Source organism: Equus caballus, chromosome 17 (assembly GCF_041296265.1).
Source record: "Equus caballus isolate H_3958 breed thoroughbred chromosome 17, TB-T2T, whole genome shotgun sequence".
In the NCBI taxonomy this organism is placed as follows: Eukaryota; Metazoa; Chordata; class Mammalia; order Perissodactyla; family Equidae; genus Equus; species Equus caballus.
In genome coordinates this window covers 40,160,797-40,185,770 of record NC_091700.1, presented here as the reverse complement: position 1 = coordinate 40,185,770, position 24,974 = coordinate 40,160,797, and the positions used below count along the sequence as shown (strand labels likewise).

Below are 24,974 nucleotides of genomic sequence, written 5' to 3'. Positions count from 1 at the left end.
GGCTATAGCTGCAACCTGGAGCTAAAGTAACCTGGCCTAGTAACTAAACCATCTAAGAACACGAGGAGGTTGACACTACAGATGATCTCTAATCTATTTCATGGATGCTTGTATAGAGAGATCCTCCTCCTTCCCGGTCCCCAGCGCTCCACTCTTATGGGCAGCAGCCTGAACCAAGGGGGTAGCGACCGCTTGCTAAGCTGGGGGCTGCCGCTCAGCTGCCTGCCTTAGAGGCCAGTCCGGGCCGCGACTCAGCCAGGACCGGGAAGCCGCGGCGTTTGCCACGCCAGAAGCGCAGAGATGTGGGCGATAGGTCATTCCAGGACAACGCAGAGGAGTCTCCCGGAAACTACAACTCCCAGGAGCCCACGGGGCGTCACTCCGTGGCCTGGGCCTGGTGCATGTTGGGAGCAGTAAGCCACCTCCCGCCGCTCTTCATTGTTCAGGCCTCTCGCGACAGGTAAAACGTGCGCATGCCCAGTCACGTCCCAAGTAGTTCTGCTGCTTCACGCAGGTTTCTTCTCTTTCCGGCCTCGCCCTGCTGCGCTTTTCCCCTCCCACTCTCCGCCAGCTTCTCAGGGATTTTGGAGGGGGCGGGGCCTCTGGCAAGCGCGTTCCCAGGGGTGTGGGCACGCGCGTTCACGGGAGCTAAAGAGAGTGGGGACTAAAGGCTGGGTGTGGAAGTCGGTGAGGATAGGAGACCGCAGAGAACGGAAGGCGCATGCGTCCCAGGGGTGGTACTGCAAGACTTTGGGAATTGCGGAGGGGCGGGGCGGAAATGGGCTAGGGGGCTAACGCACGCGCATTGGGCCGCCAGCGCCCCGCCTCCTGCCTCAGATTTCCCCTCCTCCTCAACCACCCTTCCGGAAGTGCAGCCGCCCTCGCGCCGACCAGCGGCCACCCCCTGCGGCAGGCCCCGCCCTCGGCCGGCCCCGCCCCCCGGCTCTCCGCCCCCTCCTCTGGTGGTGGCGCCGGGTTGCAGCCCCGGTTGTGGCGGTTTCGGTACCCGAAGCCGGGAGCGCGGGGTCGTTCCCGGGAGCGGCGGCCAGGCTATGATCGCGGGTTCCCGGCGTGCCGCTCCGGCCAACCAGAGTCCTTGTCTCAGCCTGAGCCTGTGCCCGAGCGGTCTCCTCAGCCCGGCCCCGCGGCGCGATTGGCGGCGGCGCCCCTGGCGCGCCCCCTCCTCCGATGGCGGCGGAGATCCAGCCCAAGCCGCTGACCCGCAAGCCTATCCTGCTGCAGCGGGTCGAAGGGTCCCAGGAGGTGGTGAATATGGCCGTGATCGTGCCCAAGGAGGAGGGCGTCATCAGCGTCTCAGAGGACAGGTACGGACCGCTGCCCCTCGGCCGCGAGGAGGGGCGGGACGGGCCGGCGGTCCCCGCACCCGTGTCAGGGGCTGTGCCTCCACGTCGGCGCAAGTGTAGAAATGCTCCCCCAAGTTTTTATTATTATGCGCATCCTAGTGGTGCCGGTGTCCAGCTGCGTGCCGCGGCCGCTGCGTGGCTCTGGGAAGAGGAGCCCGGACAGCGGCGTGCACTCTGGCCTCGCCCGGGGCCGGGCGACTCCTGCCGAGGCCAGGGTGGCTCTTGGACTAACGGTACGCCGGCCACTGGACCTTGGTCCAGGCCTGAGGGCGGGAGGGGACGAAGGAGGTGCCGCCCGGCCCTGCAGGTGTGTGCGTGAGGAGGATGCTCTGAGCTGCCTCTGCGAGAATAACTAAGGGATTTTGAGTACTCTAGTACAGTTGTTAGGGCTTCGAACTGAGAAAGCAAATGCCGCTCCCTTCTCCCAGACATTCCCAGAGTCTAGATTTCTCGGATATCTTACAGTGAATTCAGTGAATTATTGCAAGTTGTGGAAAGAGTAACTTTGGTCTTCTGCCCGGGAGAGGTGCCTTCCTTCCTTTGCCCTCCTTTTCCTTATCTCTTAGAGCTCAAGGGGAAGCAAGCCCCTAGAACTTGCAAGGGATCGCTGCTGCAAATAGCTCCTGAGTTCCTTCCCTTTGCATGCTTCCTTTCTTTTTGCTTAATTTGCAGAAGTGGAGCCAGTTCTTCTGCCATTAATATTCTCCCTTGTTTTTCAGACAGTAGCCTTGTCGCTTGAACTTAATGTCCTTTAATATGCAGAAGTTAGGCTGACGAAGCTAATTTCCAGAGCGGTGCTGTTTGAATATAGTAGTTATGGTTTAGATCTGGAATTGTTGCTTTGGTAATATCAACTAGCATTCTCAAAAATGTAGCACTATAGACGTATATGACAAAGGGCTTTAACTGTTAACCTTAAAACAGTAGTTAGGTTTTCTTAATGTAAGTTCAAATGATGCTGAGGTAGAGAATATTTTTTCTGAGTGATTTGTAAAATTGCAGGCGGAGGTAAAGCAACAAAATATTCATTACTATCTTGATAGCCATTTCAGGACTTTGCATACAGTGTGGCCTCAAAAAATTTGCCTGATACATCTATTAATATCATAGGTTCTTCAGTATAACTAGGCTGAGTGTATTCATCACATATTCTTGTTTACATCGTACTCCATACAAATGGCCAAATGGTGCTCGATTCATTTCCTAAGCAGATCCAAATGAAAACATTGTAAACATACACCCTGGCAAGCAGTCTGCAACGAACAGAAGAAATTCATGGCTGGAATGGAATACATGTATGTAGATACCTTTTGAAATTCACAGAGAAGCCTTATGAGTGTTTAATTTTTCGATAGAGACAAAATTCTTTTAAAGAGATTGCCTCTGGACCTAGAAATTCTTTGTCACAGAATTGTGTTTAAAGGAACTGATTGATAGACATCACCTTCCCAGTCTATAACTGCTGGAGATGAGGCTGCTCAACCTAACTGCTGTAGGAAATTTGTAAGTTTGTTGAATCAAGTAAGAGAAGGAGGAAATTAGTTAAACCTAAGCTCCTTTAATATTAGTTTTGAAACTTTTGCTTTGGTTGATGTTTTGGGAGTAGGGGTAGGTTTTCATAGTTTTTTTTTTAAGAGTTCAAAGGGGTCTTAGAGGTTATTTGCTCTAACAGCATCATTTTGCGAATGAGACAGTTTAGGCCAGAGAATTTACCTGCCCAAACTCACGTAGCTGGTAGTGGAGCCAGCTCGAGCTCTTGAGTCTTCTGATTCCGATTTCAGTGTGTTTATCTTGAAACAGCTTTAGTGAGGTGCATTTCAAAGTATTTGCTGACTCTGAAGTAGCACATATGAAAGAAACTGAAAGACAAATTTCATTTGATTATAGGACAAAAGAAATGCAATATTTATGTATACATTAAGCTTAATTTTAACTTTCCTAGTTCACAAGGTAAGTATGTAATAGAAATTATTTTATTATGGAGTTACTGTTAAATAAATAAGGCCCAGCCATAATTCTAGGATTATTCTTTATAGTTTATTATAACTCAAGTCGACAAGTCTGTGTTTCTTTGGGTCATATACTTACATGTGAAAAAAACTCTTATTTAGAGCTCAGTTTCGATTATGGTTTTCATGAAAAGAGAACTGATCTGTATTCTTGTTTTTCAAAATCCAGTGTCATTGTCACTTGACATAATGCTAAAGATATGAAAATAGAATACTGATTTTCATCAAAACCTACAAAGCCATTTCCATTACTGCTTTAACTGGAAACTAGTGGTCTTCATTCTTGAACTATAAGGTTAAACCACAAAATAATGTCCTGTTCCTGAATAGCACTGTCCTGTAAGTTCTTTTGTAATCCTGGTTTCCCTTTTTGACCTCTGACACTGGATGACCTTTGTCCACATGTTTGAAAACACTTACCATTTTCTATTTTAAACAGTGTTATAGATAGTTGTCCATTTATCTTCTTCTCCATGAGTTCCCTAAGGTGCTGTGTGCATCTTATTCATTGTAGTATCCTTGGGGCCTTACATAGTGCCTGGCACACAGTAGGCTCTCAATAAACATTTGTTATATCAGCAACTGATCTGTTTTTGTTGTTATTCCTGAAAGCACAGGATCTCAACTATTGTAGACATTTAATTGATATTTGTTGAATGAATTTTATGACAACCTATGAAAGCCCTATGTGGACAAATGTATACAAGTGGGAAAAGGATTGGACTTGATGGCCTTTATGGAGCCTTAGAACTCTGAAGGTCCATGCATTGTTTCATTCCGTCAACCAACATTTGAGTTCCTATTGTGTTCCAAGCACACGTGCGCAGAGCATTGGTGAAAATGACAAGGTCCTTCAAAATGCTCACACTTTAGTGGGGGGAAATTTTAGAAGATGATAAAACAAAACCACAACCTCTAAGATTTTGTATAGGAAAGAGAGTTTTCAGTTGGGGAAGTGTATCTGGCTTCCTCTGCCCTCGTGTCCCTTAACTCCAGAGGACACTTTCACTTGGAGGACTGTTTTCACCCTACGTCTGCTGTCTGTACTGGGCTGCTAATATTCTGATCTTCAGGCCCAAGAGTGGATAAAAACCTTCACCCTCAGTTCATCTTATCTCGGTTAAGACAGGCTGGAACTTTACTGGATACCAAAGGAGGAAATAGAAGGGAATATAAGACATATGAAAACAATCTGACTTATGAGTCTAGATTTCAGGTGCTGTCATAATACAGAGCTTGTTCTCAGAACTCCCTGGCCTTATCTGAGTCTGTTTTTGCTTTAGTTATAGCTGGTTTCTGTCTCCAAAGGACACGCCCAACTTTGGTGCTTTGGGTTCTTTGTTTCCTGGCTTCTTTGGGACTGTCTTTTCTGATTGAATACCATTCTAACGTTCTTTGCGTAGAAGCTTCCTCTCAGACATCTTGTCTCTATTTTGGTTAAGACGGATGATTAGTCTGCCACTTACCAGGAGTTCCCTTGTCTTGTGGTAGCCTCTTCTCCAAGTGTTAATGGCCAGGAGGGACCTCTGTCCATATGGGACCTCGCCCCATCCAGACCTTTGTCTTTGAAAGTTCTTTATATGCGTATCTTAACACAAGTCAACAATCTCTGCATTCATACAGAGTGTTTCAGTAACTCTAGGCAGTTACTATTAGACAATCACAGGAAATTATTCTTTCACCAGGAGTCTATACCTGTCCAATGGGTAAAAGGGGATCACATTTTTATCTCAATATAAAGAGATGTGCTGAAAGCAGGTACAAACAGCATCCTCTGGGGTTGCCGAAGAATTTCCTCTGCTTGTGGTCTTTAGAGAAAAGACCAAGGAGCTCTCCTCCAGATGGGTTTTCAGGATGAGTAAGAGTTCATGTGGAAAAGCTAAGGTAGGGGAAAGGGCTTTCTAGGTAGGGGGGAAGAGAAAACTCGCATTCATTGAGAAGCACTAGAATGGACTGGTTAAGAGTGTAGACTGAGGAGCCAGTTTGCTTGAATTCAGAACTTGGCTCTGACTATTACACTTTGAGGAATGTGCAAAATTAGTCTCTCCAGAAGAGTAACTATGATAGCAAAAATTCTCAAAACTCTGGGTACAAGAATTTTGAATTCTTTTCTGGATAAGAAGACTTGAGGGTGTGGTGGTGGGATGTTGGGGAGGAGGCCGTGTGGAGGGGACTGTAGGGAATGAGGGTAATGGGGAGGGGACTGTGGGGAACCACCGCCTTATATTCTGACTTTATTGGACCAATTTATGCAACATAGTTAGCTGTGTTCTCTAAGCCTTGAGGGCAGACAGTCCCTGCAAGGGGTAAAAGGGAGTCATATTTTTATCCCAGTATAAGGAGATCTGATCCCCAAGGCCTAGCACAAAGGAGATATGCAGTATATGTTCTTTAAATGAATTAAACAATGGCTGATGGAATGGCCCTAAGGAAGTTGTAAGTTTCCCTTTTTTTGGGGGGCGGGGAGGTAAGATTAGCCCTGAGCTAACTACTGCCAGTCCTCCTCTTTTTGCTGAGGAAGACTGGCCCTGAGCTAACATCCATGCCCATCTTCCTCTACTTTATATGTGGACGCCTACCACAGCATAGCATGCCAAGTGGTGCCCTGTCCGCACCTGGGATCTGAACTGGTGAACCCCGGGCCACCGAGAAGTGGAACGTGTGAACTTAACCGCTGTGCCACCGGGCTGGCCCGTGAGTTTCCAAGAGTGAAGATTTTTGAGTTGAGCCTGCAAGAAGTTTAATGGCTTGCTTTAGGCCTTGGTAGCATTACAACAAGGGAGGAGGGTAGGAAGGGGCTGGGACAAGAGAGGGGTTGGATTTTTTTGTCTAGAAGGCCTTTTTTCCCCAGCTCTGAACAACTTTCATTCTAAGTGGCCATGACTACTTGCCTATTTCTTGAAAAGATATCTTAAAATTTCATTTCATTTTATAAATCCCTATACTATTGATTCATTTACCATTGATTGTTTTCATTGTGAAATTGCACTGTCTTAGTTCTCTGGTTGAAACCATTAGTTTCACTAATACTCAGACCTTAGCTCAGTTCAGTTGAGCTCCTGGTGGAGTTTCATGTACCATGCATTTTGTAAGACTTGCTTCAAAAAAAAAAGTTTTTTTTAAATGCAAATCAAAGTTTTTCCCACCATAAGCATAGTTCTGAAAGTTGAGGACTTAGAGTGATGGTGTGAGATCTCTAAAATCGACAAAATTAGAACCCATCTAAAATAGTTTTTGAGTGTAAGTCTCTATTTAATGGCATAAAATTAATAAACTTTCAACTATGCACTTGAGACTCATCACTTGGCTGTCATAATTGCTGGTTTCAAGGTCCCAACATGGGAATTTGCCCCATATGGTTGTTGAAAATTAGACCTTTACACTGACTTCAGATCATGAGGCTGTCTTCATGCCAGCAAATCTGTCTGGAAACAGGCTGCCTCTGTGCCTCTAAAGGTCAGAATACAGATTGGCTTTTTAAGAAAAGATCACTATGGGAAAGCTTGTTGAAGGAGGCTCGCTAGAGGAGGCTTAGCTTCCTGACCCCGAAGCTTCTGAGGGTTCTGAGTCTCTCACATAATTTATCAGTTAAACCAGACTCTGTCCAGGACCTCAAAGACCTTCACCAGGCTTCATTCATCTGGATATTGCAAGACGATGGGAAAGGTTAGAGTGGCAGTTCTGACATTCCTAAAATGAGTGATTCTCAGATTGTGAAATCCTGACCCGGCTTTCTTATACCTCAAGCATTACTAAACTTACTTTGAAAAAGAAAAATAGGTGAAAATCATAGGATGTTAGTTGCTGGAAGAGACCTCAGAGAGCTGATCTTTTCCAAGGAAACAAAATGAAAACCTTAAAAACAGAAAAACTACTTTTTACTTGCATAGCATCTTTCTCTGGCTCTGTTTTCACTTTGAGAGGGACACATTTTCTGTTGTTGTTGAGAACCATCTTGATGTCATTAAAAAATAACAGTTTTGGGGAAATTCAAACACTTAGTGGCATTTAGAAATCACTAGGTAAATTGTGATTTAAGACTATTTCATAGTGATCTATTGATATCTGTAACACTAAACCAAGTTATATACAGTATATACTTATCTGCAAAGAAAATGGCCACCAAGCCAAGCTTTTCTTTTCACCTACAGTGTCAGAATAGAAGGAATTCAAAAGGAGGTAACACTCGTTTATTTTGATATGAGTAGGTCTCCCAAGGAGAGTGCCACAATTAGCCTAGAAATTCCCTAACGCAGAAAAAATAACTTTGTTGTGCAACTTCGGTGAGCAGTCTCATTAACTCTCTTCTTTTTGAAGGGCAGGGGCCTCCTCATCCAATCGCTTCGTTTAGTCATTAGTAAAAATTAATTCAGAGGTGTATGAAGCTAGCAGATGAGACCAAAAAAGAAAAAAAGTCAGCAGCTTGTCTCTTGGCAGGGAGAGCTGCTTGTGCTCTGATGTGCCTTTAAGGGTTCTTGGAAAAGAACTGGGACTCAGAGTGTGATCTCAGCTCTACCCTGCACTGACCTTGGGCATTTCCTAGGGTATTTCATCAGTCTAAGCCTCAGTTTCTCCATCTGGCAAAGGAGGGTGTAGGATTTCCTAGCTGTGACTCTGGCGCCATAATGTGCCTGCATCTTAAAACCTCAAGTGGAGAAAAGTGTGCAGAGGATAAAAAATGGCCTGTGCTTTGTGAGGGAACTGTAAAACGATGCCTTCCCAGCTCTTGGATGGCGGCGGTTATTTGTTCCTGGATGAAATATTGAAGAGGTGTTTGTTTTGTATTGGTGCCTAATGCTTTGATGAACTGGATTCACTACATTCCTATGTTGAGATGAATCCTTTAGTTTCAAATACTGAACAGTTTAGTTCTGGGTAGTTCACTGGCCCCCAAGTCAGTGCCTAGGTTGTCCAGAGTAATGCTTTTGAGACTTTTTTGACCACAAATCAGTAGGAAATATATTTAGCATTGTTACCCAAGACTTAAATACTCTGACACATACACACATTCTGAAACAGAAATTTCATAAAATGATGTCCTTTTAATATGATATGCATGCTGATATATTTTCTGTTCTATTAGTAGCCTTTATAAAATCCTGGCTGTGACTCATTCAGTTGATTTCATGACCCATAATGGGTTGAGAACAACAGTTTAGATTACAGTGCCTTAGAGAAGCTGTTGAAATTTTGTACCCTCTTTCTCTCTCTGTAGTTTTGTTTTTTTAGAGGATGGAAATGCAGTTCAACTCAGGGATCTTCGCCCAACCCCAGCCTATCCTTGGTGGCCCTGCCCTTCTGAATTCCCAGTGTGATCATAGCATTGACCTTGTCTCACCAGGAGCTTCTAAGTCAGAAGATAATAATTCTAAGTGCTTTCAGCCCAGAGGCAGAGAGAGAGTTCAGAAAAGAACAGGAGTGCAGTAAATTGAGCAGCTGTTTGAGTGGCTGCGTTTTGACTTCCTGTGATGTGTTCATTAATTACTGAGGTAGGACTCAGAAATGACGTGTCTCATCTAAATTATGAATATCAGTTGCTAACCTCTCTGTATGACTGTGTTTTTCATTTTAGCTGGGCAGATTTACCTATACCGTGGAACTATTTGGGGATTTTATGCATTTTCCATTAGTTATTAAATTTTTTATCTTTTCAGTTTCTCAAGATCAACTTATATTTTAAGTAATCATAATAGTAATCCCTCTGGAGTATGTTTACATTTTAAATAAAGATAATATAACCATAATAAAGAATAATTGTTCATAAACCTCTTAGTACAGTGACTGTTAGTGTCTTATATATTTCCTTTTAGCAGTTTTTCTAATGCAGCTTTCAAAAATATGACTGTAATCATGCACTTTTATATTCTTGCCTCTGTTTAAAATTGTGCCACCAGCTACCTAGTCTTTAACTATCATTTTAAGTATATTTTTCCTTTCCTTCAGTATTCACTCATGTTTATCTAATGCTTGTACTGTATGAACTTGGCCCTGCATCTCCCATCATGAACAAGACATCCTGCTCTCAAGGTAGTGGTAATCTAGTGGGTACATCGTAATTTATCCATTGCTTGTTGTTGGCTATTTACGTTATTTTCAGTTTTATAAATGTTATGATAAACGTTGTACATATAGGTATTTTTTTCTCCGAGATTTTTTGATTATTTCTTTAGGAAAAATTGTAACAAGGAAATTGCCCTATTGCTTTCCAAAAGATTTGTGCCACTTTATAATATTTACAGTGACAAATGAGAATATTAGTTTTGTCATATCTGACCAGCCTTGGTTATTATTATTTTAAAGTTCTTCTTCACAGTTTACTTGATAAATAGTGGCACTTCATTGATGTTTAATTTGTATATTTGGGATGTCGAATATTTTTCTGTTTGTTTACTTTTTTCCTTTTGTGAATTGTCTGTTCCTGTCCTTTGTCCGTTTCTCCGTTGAAATCTCCTGGTTCTTCTGAACAATTTCTTGCACGTATGTTCTATAGATATAGTAAAGATATTCACCCTCTGTCTGTTCTATATCCAGATATATGTCTTATACGCCATTGTTTGCCTTTTTACTTTTTACATCGAACGCATTTAATTTTTAATTTAACCATCTATCCTTTTTTGTAATTGAAATTTCTTCCATCATTCCTAATTTTTTAAAATAATTCTTTCCCCAGAGATTCATTGACTATTCATTTTTTTTATCCTAGTTATTGGTGGAAAAATAACTTTGATTTATTTGGAATATGTTTCATGGGATGATGTAAATTGAAGAATGTAATGATTTTTCTAAAATTTGCTATGGATTATTTTAACATCATTTACTGAATGGTCCTTATGCTTTCTTTTGTATTTATTTGTGAAACTGTCTTTATCACAAAATTAAATTCTCATAATCAACAGGACCTTTCTATGAGCTCTGTTGTATTTTGAGGATCTCAGCTTCTTTTAATACCAGTTCTACACTTTTAATTATTGTAGCTAATGAGTTCTTCTTGACTGCGTGCCATTATGTGTCTACAGTGATAGCCCGAATCTCTCTGGCCAGGTCAGCGAGTTAATGGGAAGGGAATCATTTGGCTCTAGGTAGTTGGCTCTTTCTGAAACTTTAGGATTTCAGAGTATCAGTTTCCATATTTGCAAATTGGGAATCATGATTCCTCTTAGGGTTGTTGAGAGGGAGATTTACATGAGATAATATTCCTGCGGCACCTGGCATTGTACATGGTGCATAGATGGTGTTCAGTAAAAGTTATTTTGTGTTTTATCATACCACCATGCCTTTAAGTAAGCTAGCTTTTTATGTTGCTATGGTTCCATTAAGTCTTGACTATTTTAAGAATCACTTTGGATACACAAAGGTGGGACTATGGAATTTTTGTTTGTTTGCTTTCATATAGTTCTGGGCCCCTTGATCTCTTTTCTAGATATTTAAGGGTGGGCTTACTCTCTCATCTTTTTACTGCTGCTCCCCAAACTTGCTTCTGAAAGCCAGTGGTCAGGAGAGGTGTGTGGCTGGTGGGTGCTGTGTTTCTCCTTTGCAGGCTTTTCTTTCTCTCCATTTGCTGTCTTGTCCTAAAATGGTGTGTCCATTGTCCCCACTGGCCTCCTGGAGGGCAAGGGCTATATATTCTCTGTCTTCCATGGGGAATACATTGAGGTTTGGATGAAATTCTAACTAAGCTGCCCTCAACTGGACACCTGGGCTGAAGTCCACCCTTGGGCAGATTTTGTCCTTACACAATGTTTTAAGAAGCTTGAATTAGTAGCCAAGGTTTAAAAATCTGGATTTCACATTAAAGTCTAGATTGCTGGCTTCTCTTCACAAATGGGAAGGTGTAGCCTTGCCAAGCCTCGAATTCCCCTCCCGCAGGCCCCTTGCTCTGCTCGCTTTGAGCTAAGGTCATCTGAGTGAGGCCATGAGAGGTGAAGCCCACGCCATCCCTGCTGCCTCCTGGTGGGAAAATAGCACAGGAGACCCAGAGAGCTTTCCTGTCTTCCTCTGAATCTGAAAGGCACATCCCCTTTTGTGGAGTCAGTAGCTGGAGCTTTTTTGGTATTTGGAAGAAGAAGAAGGAGAAGAAATCAAAAGATATCCAGAAAGCCCACACAATCATCCCTTCGTATCTGGAGGGATTGGTTCCAGGACCCCCGCAGATACCAAAATCTGCAGATGCTCATGTCCCTTATAGAAAATGGCATAGTATTTGCTTGTAATCTGTGTACATCCTCCCTATATTTTAAATCATCTCTAGATTACTTATAATACCTAATACAATGTAAATGCTGTATAAATAGTTATTATACTGTATTGTTTAGGGAATAATGACAAGAAAAAAAGTATACATGTTCAGGACAGAGGCAACCATCATAGGCCTTTCCATCTCTGGTTGGTTGAATCCTCGAATGCTGAACCTGCGGATACTGAGGACTGACTGTATTTCTAAAAAATTAGGTGGAGGTGGAGGGAGGAAGCACATACATTAAAAGTTAAGACACTTTTTATGAGAGATCCTGATATTGTACACAGTAAATGTATCAATAAAGTTGGGTATTGGTAAGTTAGGCACGGCCTTTACCCCTTCACACCCTCTTTCTGGAGGCATTGTAACAGCATTTGGGGCCAGGGACGCAAGTCATGGAAGGCTGGGTTTTGACTGTTAGCTCTGCACCTCCCAGCTATGTGATCTTAATCACTTCTAAACCTTCTCAGGTCTAAAACTGGAGTTCGGAGAATGCCTACCTCATGGGGTTATTCTGACGGTTAAATAATGAAATTTTGTAAAGTGTTGGCACCTTGCCATTACTTCAGGAATGTTAGGGTTTTTGCCCCTTTCCTCCAAACTGTTTATCCAATTCTTTAATTCTTCATTAACTATCTCAATTCTTTTTTTTTTTTATTTTTTTAAAGATTTTATTTTTTTCCTTTTTCTCCCCAAAGCCCCCCGGTACATAGTTGTATATTCTTTGTTGTGGGTCCTTCTAGCTGTGGCATGTGGGACGCTGCCTCAGCGTGGTTTGATGAGCAGTGCCATGTCCGTGCCCAGGATTCGAACCAACGAAACACTGGGCCGCCTGCAGTGGAGCGCACGAACTTAACCACTCGGCCACGGGGCCAGCCCCTATCTCAATTCTCTAACTCTTCTTTGTCTCTTCTTTGTCTTTGAATCAATCCATCTCTTTTCCTGTCTCCTTTAGTTTTCTCCCCACTCCCTCCTTATATGCCTGTGCTTCTGGAAAGAGTGTTCAAGCATCATGACACTAATTCTTTGACCTTTGGAAAGTCACTACCCCTCTTCGATCCTCATCTCTAATTGGTTTTTCATAGTTTTTAATTATATATGTGAAAATACTTAGGATACCATAAGGTCCTATACAAATGTTGAATTGTTATCATTTAACTGGCCATAAATACAAAGCATGAGTATGTGTTTCTTTGAATTTAGAGAGTTGTGTTTCTTTTTTTTTTTTTAAAGATTTTATTTTTCCTTTTTCTCCCCAAAGCCCCCCGTACACAGTTGCATAACTTTGAGTTGTGAATCCTTCTAGTTGTGGCCTGTGGGACCCTGCCTCAGCGTGGCCTAACGAGCGGTGCCTGTCCGCGTCCAAGATCCGAACCTCCGAAACCCTGGGCGGCTGAAGTGGAGCTCGCGAACCCAACCACTTAGCCACAGGGCCAGCCCCAGAGTTGTGTTTCTTTATCTTCATTTTAAAAGTAGATGAATGTAATCTTTAAATTCTAATTTTAGAAAAACTTAAAATTACATTGTTGCGTTTTACTCTGTAGATCTGGATTAATATTTTTCTGGAGTCAATCATTCCCAGTAGAAAAGAAGCTTAATGTGCTGTTAGAATTGCAGTCATCTGTTTTAGTGTTCCTTGGCACTTCTGGGACTTGGGAAACACTAGCTGTCTGATATTTTATAGGAGGAGAAGGGCTGTTCAGAATGGCTCACTGATTTCATTATATTCTGATTTTTGGAATATTTTTGAATTCATATTTGAATGGCTTAAAAAATTCCCTTTACATTTCAAAGCTTAGATTGTTAAACAATTTGGAAGAATGAATAATTTTTCTCCAGAAGGTAAAGTTAAATTAGAGAGGTTAGTTGAGCTTAATCTGAATAGTTAGCTAAATTAGTATGGTCTTTGGTTGGGTTAAATAGGTTTGGAATTTGGTTGTGTTGTGATTTCTCTGACTTATTTTTCTTGCTGAGCTTCCATTTGGGAACTTTCTGTGTATGAGATATGCACGATATAGGTCTTTGGGCTTTATCTGGGTGTAGGGTAGGGCAAAGGCTGAGAAAGGAAAGTTCACTTAGTGGTAGAAAAGGTTCATGGTCGTATATAGGAAGAGGAAGGGGCCCAGGCGAGGAGTCTTGAGGCTTCTGAGGGATGTCTAGGTTATTCGTAGGTACATATATGGCTGTGGGTTGTCGTATTTCTCAAGGTGTGGTTCCCCCATCGCCCCCCCCCCCCACCGTTTTTCTTTTGAAAAATATCCTACTTCACTTTTCTTTTAAATTTAAGACTTCAGTTTTTTTTATCCCCCGATGAGGAAGATTGTCCCTGAGCTAACATCTCTGCCAGTCTTCCTTTATTTTTCATGTGGGATGCTGCTACAGCATGGCTTGATGAGTGGTGTGTAGGTCCGTGCCCAGGATCCAAACTTGCGAACCCTGGGCAGCCAAAGTGGAGCACACGAACTTAACCACTGTGTCACCGGGCTGGCCTTGAGACTTTACTTCTTTTTAAAGCAGTTTCAGATTTACAACGGAATTGAGAGGGAGGTGCATGGATTTCCCACATACTCCTGGCCCCCACACTTGCATTGCCTCCCCCTGTTATCAACATCACTCACCAGAGTTGTACGTTTTTAACCAAGGATAAACTTACACTGACACATCATGATCACCCCAAGTCCATATTTTACTTTAGCCTTCACTCTTGATGTTGTACATTCTGTGGGTTTTGACAAATGTATAGTGGCATATCCGTCATTATGATATCATACAGAGTTTTTTCACTGCCTTAAAAATCCTCTGTGCTCTGCCAATTCCTTGCATCCCTCCCCAACAACCACTGATATTTTTATTGTCTCCATAGTTTTGCTCTTTCCAGAATGTCACATAGTTGAAATTAGTATGTAGCCTTTTCAGATTGGCTTCTTTCACTTAGTAACATGCTTTTAAGGTTTCTCCATGTCTTTTCACGTCTTGACGGCTCATTTCTTTTTAGTGCTGAATAATATTCATTTGTCTGAATGTACCCTAGTTTGTTTATTCATTCAGTAACTGAAAGATATCTTGATTGCTTCCAAGTTTTGGCAGTTATGAATAAAACTGCTGTAAACATCCGTGTTCAAGTTTTTGTGTGGACATAAGTTTTCAGTTCCTTTGGGTAAACACCAACGAGGACGACTGCTGGATTGTATGGCAAGAGCCTGTTTATTTTTACAAGAAACTGCCAAACTGTCTTCCAAAGCGACTGTACCATTTTGCACTCCCACCAGCAATGTATGAGAGTTCCTCTTGCTCCACATCCTCCCCAGCATTTTATGTTGTTAGTGTTGTGGATTTTGGCCATTCTAATAGGCGTGTGGTGCTGTCTCCTTGTTATTTTTATTTGAGTTTCCCTGATGACATGAAGTACAGTATTTTTTCGTATGCTTATTTGCCATCTGTAGATCTTCTTTGGTGAGGTGTCTGTTAAGATTTTTGACCTGTTTTTAAATTGGATTGTTTTGTTATTTTGGAATTTTGGATATATAGTCCTTTATCAGATTTTGGATGTAGTATTTTGGATAATAGTGCTTTATCAGATGTGTCTTTTGCAAATATTTTCTCCCAGTGTGTGGCTTGTCTTCTCATTCTCCTGATACTGTCTTTTACAGAGCAGAAGGTTTTAATTTTAAAGAAGTCCAACTTATCAATTATTTCTTTCATGGATTGTGTCTTTGGTGTCGTATCTAAAAAGGCATCCCTGTACCCAAGGTCATCTAGATTTGCTATGTTATCTTCTAGGAATTTGTAGTGTAAGTGCCTGCCGTTAAGCTTTTAATTGTTGAAGCATCCATTTAAAAAGACATCTGTCCTGAATAAACAGATTGCCAGCTGTATGACATAGCTGCTAGCAAGACAACTAGATAAGGAACTAGGCCACCTGGTCCATGAAAGTTCCTCTTTCAGAAAGCCCTGGGTAACTTTGAGTGACCCCACTTCTCCTTTCCTACATCCTAATTCGCACTCTTATGCTTTAAATTAGCTAATGAAGACTGAATCCATGAAACCCTAGATACCTCACCCTCGACTCTAATAAAGGCAGGACCATAGATCCACATGTGTGCACTCACCGCCTCCCCTGTGACCTTGCTGTGAGACCCCTGGGTGTGCTGTGTACCCTCCAGGACCAGTGAGTAGTGATTCTTATTCCTCAAAGTTCCCCAATTGTTTCTTGCTGAAATGCGTCCTGAGATCATAATAAGAACCACAAGAGCCAACCATAAATAGGGGCTGTGGTGGGGGAAACGTCTGCAGAGCTCATTACAAGTGATGTGTGCCTGAGCATGGCCGCAGGCATTCCTAACAGAGCACTACCGTCAAGAGGCTGGGATTGATGGAACAGAGTTTTATACTTTTGGGTTTTACGTTTAGGTCTGTAATCCATTTTGAGTTAATTTTTGAGAAGAGCATAAGGTCTGTGTCTAGATTCATATTTTTGGATGTGGATATGCAGTTGTTCCAGCCCCATTTGTTGAAGAGACTGTCTTTGTTCCATTGCATGGCCTTTGGTCCTTTGTCAAAGATCAAGTGACTTTATTTATTTATTTTTGTGAGGAAGATTGTCGCTGAGCTAACATCTATGTGAGTCTTCATCTATTTTGTGTGGGATGCCCCTGCAGCATGGCCTGACAAACAGTACTAGGTCCACAGCTGGGATCTGAACCTGCGAACGCCAGGCTGCCGAAGTGGAGTGGTGAACTTAACCACTACACCAGTGGGATAGCCCCATGACTATATTTATGGGGTCTATTTCTGGGCTCTCTATTCTGTTCTGTTGATCTCTTTGTCTGTTCTTTCACCCATACCACACTCTCTTGGGGATTATAGCTTTGTAGTAAGCTTGAAGCTTGAAGTCAGGTAATGTCAGTTCTCCAACTTTATTCTTCTCTTTCAATACTGTGTTGACTATTCTGGGTCTTTTGCCTCTTCTTATAAACTTTACAATAAGTTTTTTAGTCTTTATAAAATAACTTGCTAGGATTTTGATTTGGATTGCATTGATTCTGTACATCAAGTTGGACAGAACTGACATCTTGATAATATTGAGTCTTCTTATCCATGAACATGGACTATCTCTTTAATAGTTCTTTGATTTCATTCATCAGAATTTTATAGTTTTCCTCATGTACATCTAGTACATGTTTTGCTAGATTTATACCTTAGTATTTCATTTTTGGGAGTGCTGATATAAATGGTATTGTGTTTTTAATCTCAAATTCCACTTGGTCATTGAAGGTGTATAGGGAAACAGTTGACTTTTGTATGTCAATCTTGTCTGCTGTGACCTTGTTATACTACCTTACTCTTTAATAATTTATAATTATTGCATGAATCTTTAAGAGTTGTATACATTGGGGGTTATAGATCAGTATCAATATTGAACCCAGAAGAACTATACACTCTAAGTTGTCAATTTGTTGATAAGTGAACAAAAGGTTAATTTCTTTTCTTTTCTTTTTTTTGTTGAGGAAGATTAGCCCTGAGCTAACTACTGCCAATCCTCCTCTTTTTTTTTGCTGAGGAAGACTGGCCCTGAGCTAAGATCCATGCCCATCTTCCTCTACTTTATACGTGGGACACCTACCACAGCATGGCTTTTGCCAAGTGGTGCCACGTTTGCACCCAGGATCCGAACCGGCAAACCCCTGGCCACTGAGAAGCGGAACATGCAAACTTAACCGCTGCGCCACCGGGCTGGCCCAAGGTTAATTTCTTGAGATTACTCTGATCTGAGTAGCTTCCAGTGGTCCATTGGAACCAGGATCGCCCTTTTGTAAGCGTCTTTGTAAATGACATTTTTTGTGTTTTGGACTAAGCCCTTTTCGATGTCTTATCACTAAATAATTACTGAGAAATTCTATTCTTGAGCCTAAAGGACTGAACTTGAACTTGAAAACCTGAAGCAATGGACAGTTTTTACACTGCACAAATATCACCTTTGTTATTTGGGGGATGCTGTTGTAGTCATTATTTTCAGTGCTTACTTCTACTTTTCCAAAACTTTTACTTAAAAACTTGATCTACCTGTGTCGTTGTTGCTTAGTAGTACATGCCTATATATGTGGAAAAGTGAGGTTAAAGCTAGTGATGTGGATGGATTTGCAGAGAGAATGGATCAAAATGGTGAAGCATTTAGTTATTGGAAATGTAATTTAGCCAGGAGAGTACCACAATTAGAAAATTAAATAATCATAGTACAAAAGAAACAAGGTTTTTGTTTTTTTTTGAGGAAGATTAGCCCTGAGCTAACATCTGCCGCCAATCCTCCTCTTTTTGCTGAGGAAGACTGGCCCTGAGCTAACATCCGTGCCCATCTTCCTCTACTTTATATGTGGGATGCCTACCACAGCATGGCTTGCCAAGCACTGCCATGTCCGCACCCAGGATCTGAACCGGCGAACCCCCGGCTGCCGAAGCGTAACGTGTGTGCGTAACGTGCACACTTAACTGCTGCGCCACTGGGCCAGCCCCTTAATTTTGTTTTTAAGGTGATTGTACCTGCATATGTAAAATTCGAGAGACAATACTCAAAAAAGTTAAGCTCCCTGCCACTTGTGGGTTTTAAGATTTTGTGAAAGGTAAGCTGATAGGATTTGCACGTGCTCTCATATGTGCCCTGACATGGATCTCTGGGCATTGCTGCTTCAGCAGCATTTTACAGTTTCACTTGTAAAACTGCTCTGGGGATTAGCTGGGCGTGCAATTGGCCTCCTCCTCCTCTTCCTGATCTTGACAGCTGCATTCCCTCAGCGCGCTCTTCATTTATTTGTTAAAACACCTCTTCACGTGCTCTGAATTTCTTTTTTTAAAGATTGGCCCTGAGCTAACATCTGTTGCCAATCATCCTCTTTTTTTTTTTCTTCTTCTTCCCAAAGGCCCCCAGTACATAGTTGTATATTCTAGTTGTAGGCCCTTCTGGTGGTGCTATGAGGGACGTGGCCTGAGCACGGCCAGATGAGCGGTGCTAGGTCTGCGCCCACGATCCGAACCTGCGAAATCCTGGGCCCATGAAGCAGAGTGCATGAACTTAACCACTTGCCCATAGGGTTGGCCCCTGAAATGTTTTGTTTATCTTATGCCCTGGGGTCCTCATCACTGTGTTTCTCAAGGCCTCAAGGCTCAGGACGTAGAACATAGTAGGCAAAATTGAAGCAATACAGGTTTGTGTTGTGTGTTAGTTCACAGTGAGGGAGGGGGTCACTCTGTAAGCCAGTTGTCTTCTAATAATGTATAATGGTGGGGTCTCTCAGGTTCTTTTGGTATTGTGAACAGAATCCAGCGCTGGCGTTTCCTGGCGGGAGGCTTAAGTATTTTGCGGAATCCAAGGACAGAGAAGCATTTGGGCCTTAGGAATAGAACTAAAGACTGGAGCATGTGGAGAACCAGGAGGTTCCCTCTCCCTGCTGCTCATGGGTTTCTCTGTGTCTGTTTCATTCGTTTCTCTTGCTCACACTGGCTTCCTGTGTTTCTTACTTAGTCCATGTAGCAGAACATGGCTGCCAGATGCTCCTGAATTTTACGTGTTATAGTCTAGATAAGCAGGGAGAGACGGATGTCAGGCTCCCAGTCCCAGTTCCAGAATTCCTTGGGAAGGGATTTATTAGTCCAGCAAGGGTCAGGTGTCCACTCTGGGATTGTGGCCAGAAGTGGGGTCATGTTGAGGAATATGGCAATCACTGCTGCAGCCTGTGGATGGGGAGGGGAGGGGCAAGTTTTAGAAAAGAGTTGTAAGGCCAAGAATCCAGCGTGTGCCCACTGCTGGGGTGGTGTGGGCATGAGATGCGCCCATGCCCTTGTAGCTTGGTGTGTTGTTGGTTATTGCTCTGGTAGCAGCAGAATAACGAACACTGACTCCTGCTTTTCTCATGACTTTCATTGCCCTGTTTTCCTTGAAATCTGTTCATATAGCACTTGGCATGTTCAGGTAGCCATTTTCTCCTCGTGCTTCATTTGCTGATTTGACTTGTTGACTGCTATTTTCTGGTAGGGAATATAAGATGAGGAATGGGTAGGTGTTTCACTATGAGTGTATGCTGAGCAAAAGCCAGTGTCATATGACAAATTTCAGCACTAATGAATAAACCCCATATGGTAACCATATTTTCTAAACTCCAAATCAAAACACATCACGAAATAAAAGATTTTTTCCTGATGGATGAACTTATATATATTTCACTATACACTTAACAAACTGAAATTCAAAAAATGGCACAAACTAGGCTATTAAGCACACATGGACACAGCATGTATCCTGTTTCAGGGAGGAGGCTGAAAAGCCTCAAGGATATTAATAGTAATTAATAATAACTAACATTTACTGAGTACACACCATGTGCTAGGCACTGCGTTATGCTTTACGTGTCTTTTCTTATTTAATCCTCAAGATGATTTTATGAAGCTAGTATTTTACTCTCATTTGAAAGATCAGGGACCAGATGCAGCCAGGAAGAGGCCGAGCGGGAAGCCTGTGCACCCTGTGTCATCGGACTCCACAGCCCTTCCATGCGGCTTCCCTGCGCCGCACCACCTCTTTGAGATCTGTTGAGGAAGGTGTCGAAGGACCAGTATGGAGCCTCCATGGAAATTACAGCAGGCTGAACTTGGTTTTTCAGAGGTAAAGCTAGCAAGTCAACAAATGATGATACAAATTAAGTATCTCTTTTACACCCTTGTGATGCCCTTTTTTATCTGCTCTAAGTGTTGCTATAACAAAATTGTAGATACTTCTTTGATATCAGGAAGGGCTGTGCGTTTGCTGATGGACAACAGGGTCTGTGAATGAGGACGGCCTTGTAGGCTGCATGGGAGCACTTATCAGTTAGGCCTAACCAAGTGTAGGCTTATTTTTCTCGCATAACAAAACTTCTGGAGGTAGGTAGTCTTTATCTCTTTCTGTTCTGCCATCTCTGGCGTGTGGCTGTCATCCCTGTGGTTGCCCCATGGTTGAAGATGGCTCTTTGACTTTCAGCTTCACCTGTGGTCATAAACCTAAAATCTGTCACAAGACCACCTGGCTACAAGGGAGGATGGGCATTGATTTATTCATTTATTCATTCGTTTTCAGCACTTTAACAAATGTGGATATTGGGGAGATAAATAACTCGTATGGTCTCACACAAGGCCTTTGCCTAGGGGAACTACACTATACTTGTTGGACCACTGTTTAAGTTGGGAATAGCTTTGTCTCCAGTGGGTTCCATTTGAATTTTGTACCCTGTAAAACTGATTGTAACTTTTTTTTTTTTGCCCCCAACTCTACCCCTTCTGCTAGTATTGGTGACTGTCTTTGCTGCTTGGAACAGATTCCAGCTTGGCCTGAATGCTATAATCTAAGTCCTTAAATCTGGGGACCTGTGGTTTCTCAAGTTCATGGATATAGGCCTGGGACGTCTAATGATTAATGTATATAAGTGCTTTGGCCAATGTCTACATAAGGATAGCACATTAGATTGAGAGCATGGGCATTGGAGTCAGATCTGGGTTCAACATCACCACTTACAGCTCTGTAATATCGAGCAGTTAGCACAGAAGCTCTTAATTACCCGGACCTTTGTTTCCTTATGCGCAAAATAGGCATAGTGATAGAATATATCTCAAAAGATTGTGAGGATTAAGGGATGTAGTTCATACAAAGATTTAGTAAGGAGCCTAATATATAGTAAACATTCAGTAGGTGTTAGTTGTTGTTATTAAGAGTCCGTCCTTGGGGGCCGGCCCCATGGCCGAGTGGTTAAGTTTGTGCGCTCCGTTTCAGCAGCCTGGGGTTTCGCTGGTTTGGATCCTGGGCATGGACATGGCACTGCTCGTCAGGCCACGTTGAGGCGGCATCCCGTGTGCCATAACTAGAAGGACCCACAACTAAAATATACAACTATGTACTGGGGGGATTTGGGGAGAAAAAGCAGAAAGAAAAAAAAAAGAATCCATCCTTGAAAGGTGAAAGTTCAATATCAAATAATAGAGGATCATGGTGGATGTGGATTGTACAAACATGGAGAATTTTTACCAAATATATATTATTAAAACTAAAAGGCACCCTGTCGGAAATTTAGAATGTAAAGAAGAAAATTTTGGTGTAAATGAAAACAATTTTGCTTTTGTGTACACAGTCATTACTTGTGGAACTCATTAGAAAAGAGCCTATAGAGAAACACATTTAATTAAGTTTAGAATAGTTGAATTCATGGATGCTAAGTCCACACTGGACCATTGAGGAGGATGCTGGGGGTGTTGGGTGCACCAGAGAGAGCATATTAAGATACAGGAGCGCTTTTAAATGTTCTCATTGGAGTGGTCACATGCCTTACAGAGACCCAGGAAGTGGGCCTTCCCACCATTTTATCATGATGGGTTGCTTCGAAGATGACTTTTTTCCTTCTTTCTCTATGAGTTTGTTCTTCTATTTTATTCCAGCATAAATTGAAACAGTTGTCTTCTCACTTTAAATCAAAAAACACAAAGCAGAGACAGCACAAGGCAGTGTTGGGTAGTAAAGAAAACTAGATGCAGACCTACCTGGATTCGGTCCCAGCTCCTCTTGCTTACTAGCTGTGTGACTTCTCTCGGAGAGCTTAAAGTCATTTTTAAAATGTGCTGTGATGTTTGTGAGGATTAAAGGATAGCAGGAGTTGTATGTGAAGCTCCTGGCACACGATAGGATTTTTAGACATTAGAAAAGGAATGAATTCAGTCGATATCTTCAATTCAGAAGTTCAGGAGCTTTGTTTTATGGTGCGGACTTTGTGTCTCTCGTCCCAGGTATGATGTCAGGCACATTATAAGCACTTAATAACCGTGTGTTAAATTAATAATCCAAAAATTTATGTAATTGTTTGTATATGTGGAGAAGAAATTGCCAAGGGGTAAAGCTCTTATTTACCTTCATCTCTGTACCCAGATCAGGTATTATTATAACTAGTTATTTGGGAAACAAGCACTGTAAATGGTAGCTATTACAATAATCCAGAAACTGGATTTTAAAGCAACAGTGTAGGAAATTCACCTTTCACAATGGAGCTGTTTGACCTTTTGTTAACAAAATAGATCTGATTTATATCAGTGTGATCTGAACAAGAAGGTAACAACGTGCCTGTAAATGCAGTATTGTAGTAAGAGATAACTAGAACTTCTTCTGTATTTGGAATAATTTTGGTTAAAAAATTGCAAATGTAATAATACTAGAACTTACACTATACCACTGTATTTTCAATTTTTTAATAAAATCATAGACTTTGTACAATAAAATTAAGAGATATTTGCCAGCATTGTCACTCCTAATTTACGATTCACAGTACCTAGCTGAATGACAAAGTAATATTTTTTCACCATTTAGTTCTAGAGGTTGTCCGTTTTTTCCCGTTGAATGGACAGGATAATTTATCTTGCTCTGATACTGTGGCAGAAAGGAGAATCCCTGCACTGTCAGTGATCACTTATTCAACGACTTCAGCTTTATGAAGCATAACTGAAAACCAGAAAATGAGCAAAAGTAACATTCAGCAGCCAAAATGTGGCATAAAAACTCTGTTCACTAAAATTTGTATACTTTCCTCCTTGGATGCTCCCTTTAGACACCTACTTGTATACTGCTTTATACTGAAATGTACTTAATGAAATACCACATTTCATTGATTTGAAGATCCACTTTTTTTCACCTTTAAATTTTTCTGACGTCAGGATTAAGTGGCTTCAAACAACAGTTGTTATTTGCACAAGATTCAGTAAGTTGGCTGGAGCAGCTGCCTGACCTCCCTAGACTTGTTCACATGGCAGAAAGAGAGCAGCAAGAGAGAGGGCTAGCCCCAGTGTGCAAGCACTTTTCTGGCTTCTGTTTGAGTCCCTTTTGCTAATGTACCATTAGCCAGAGCAAGTTACAAGGCCAAGCCCAGAGTCAAGGAGTGGAGAAATAGACTCTGCCTTTTGATGAGAGGAACAGTCAAGTCACATTGCAGAGGGGCGGACATACTGGGATGGGAGGGGTTTCTGTGGGCAAAATCCCTTTCTGAGGGATATTTGCAAACAATCTACCATGATATTAAAATGCATATCATAGTTTAATCAGTGTGTTTTCTTTCTCAGTCATACATAGAATAATGTATCTTATGATTGATGGTATCTTAGAGTTCATGAAATATGGCGTATGTTTTGGGTTTTTAATTAAAGAACACATATTCCATGTACGAATTTAAATTAATATAGAAAAGTGAGTGAAAGTGCTTCCCTACTCCCCTCCTCCCACATCTCAGACCCTAGAGGCATCCTGCAAGAACAGTTTGGCCTATCCTTGTTGTGGGAGGCTGAAAAGTGGCCCCCCAAAGATATCCCCATTTGCATCCCCAAATCCTGTGAATATGTTACCTTACATGGTAAAAAGGACTCTGCAGATGTCATTAAGTTAAGGATCTTGAGATGGGGAAATTATCCTGGATTTTTGGGATGGGCCCAGGGTAATCGCAAGGGTCTTTAAAAGAGGGAGGCAGGAGGACTGGAGTCGGGGAGAAGGCAGTGTGAAGGTGAAAGCAGAGATTGGCGTGATGTGCCCCAAGTCAAGGACCGCCAGCAGCCTCTGGAGACTGGAAGAGGCAAGGAACAGATTCTTCCCTGGGGCCTCCAGAAGGAACCAGTTCTGCTGACATCTTGATCTTAGCCCTTAATTAAGACTCATTTTAGACTTCTGACCTCCAGAGCTGAGAGAGAATACATTTGTGTTGTTTTAAGCTATTAAGGTTGTAGTAATTTGTTACAACAACAAATGGAAACTAATATATTTGTTTATTTAATTTTTTACTTTTAAAGAAATAGATGGTTATTGGCTAGGAATTCAAATAGAGTCAAAGGATAGAAAGTAAAATTTCCTATTTTCCTCCTTGACTATTCCCCTGTACTATAGAATACCACAGTTAAGAGTTTCTTATGCATTTCTTCGGAAATAGTCACATTGATACTCTCATTTTTGTACAAATAAGGTATCAAACATGCATATTTCATTCTGCAACTTGCTTGTTTAATTAAATATATTCCTGGACATATTTTCATATCAGAATAAAGTGATCTCCCTTATTTAGTACCATAATTTATTTTACCATTCCCCTATTAGGGAACATTTAGGTTGTTTCCATTTTTTTCTTCTGTTTTTCTTTCTCTTCTTCTATTACAAATGAAATCTCTTCTACAAATATTATTGGCTATCATCTACAAATATAATTGCAAGCAGTTGAATTACTACGTGAATGAATGTTGTTCTGTGTGTGTGTGCATGTGTGTGTGTGTGTGCGCGCACGCACATGCTGGTAAGAGAGTGAGGAAAATTGTATCTTCCCATTTAAC

At 41.8% G+C, this 24,974-nt stretch overlaps 1 protein-coding gene across 1 annotated transcript in view; it reads left to right on the top strand.

Moving 5' to 3' along the window:
* The first annotated feature begins 415 nt into the window (after positions 1-415).
* Positions 416-24,974, top strand: part of WDFY2 (WD repeat and FYVE domain containing 2) — a 182,279-nt gene continuing 157,720 nt past the window's right edge. The window contains exon 1 of the mRNA XM_014732071.3: positions 416-1,325. Within this exon, the coding sequence (XP_014587557.1) occupies positions 1,189-1,325 (137 nt within the window). The 5' untranslated portion in view covers positions 416-1,188. The remainder of the gene's footprint in view (positions 1,326-24,974) is intronic.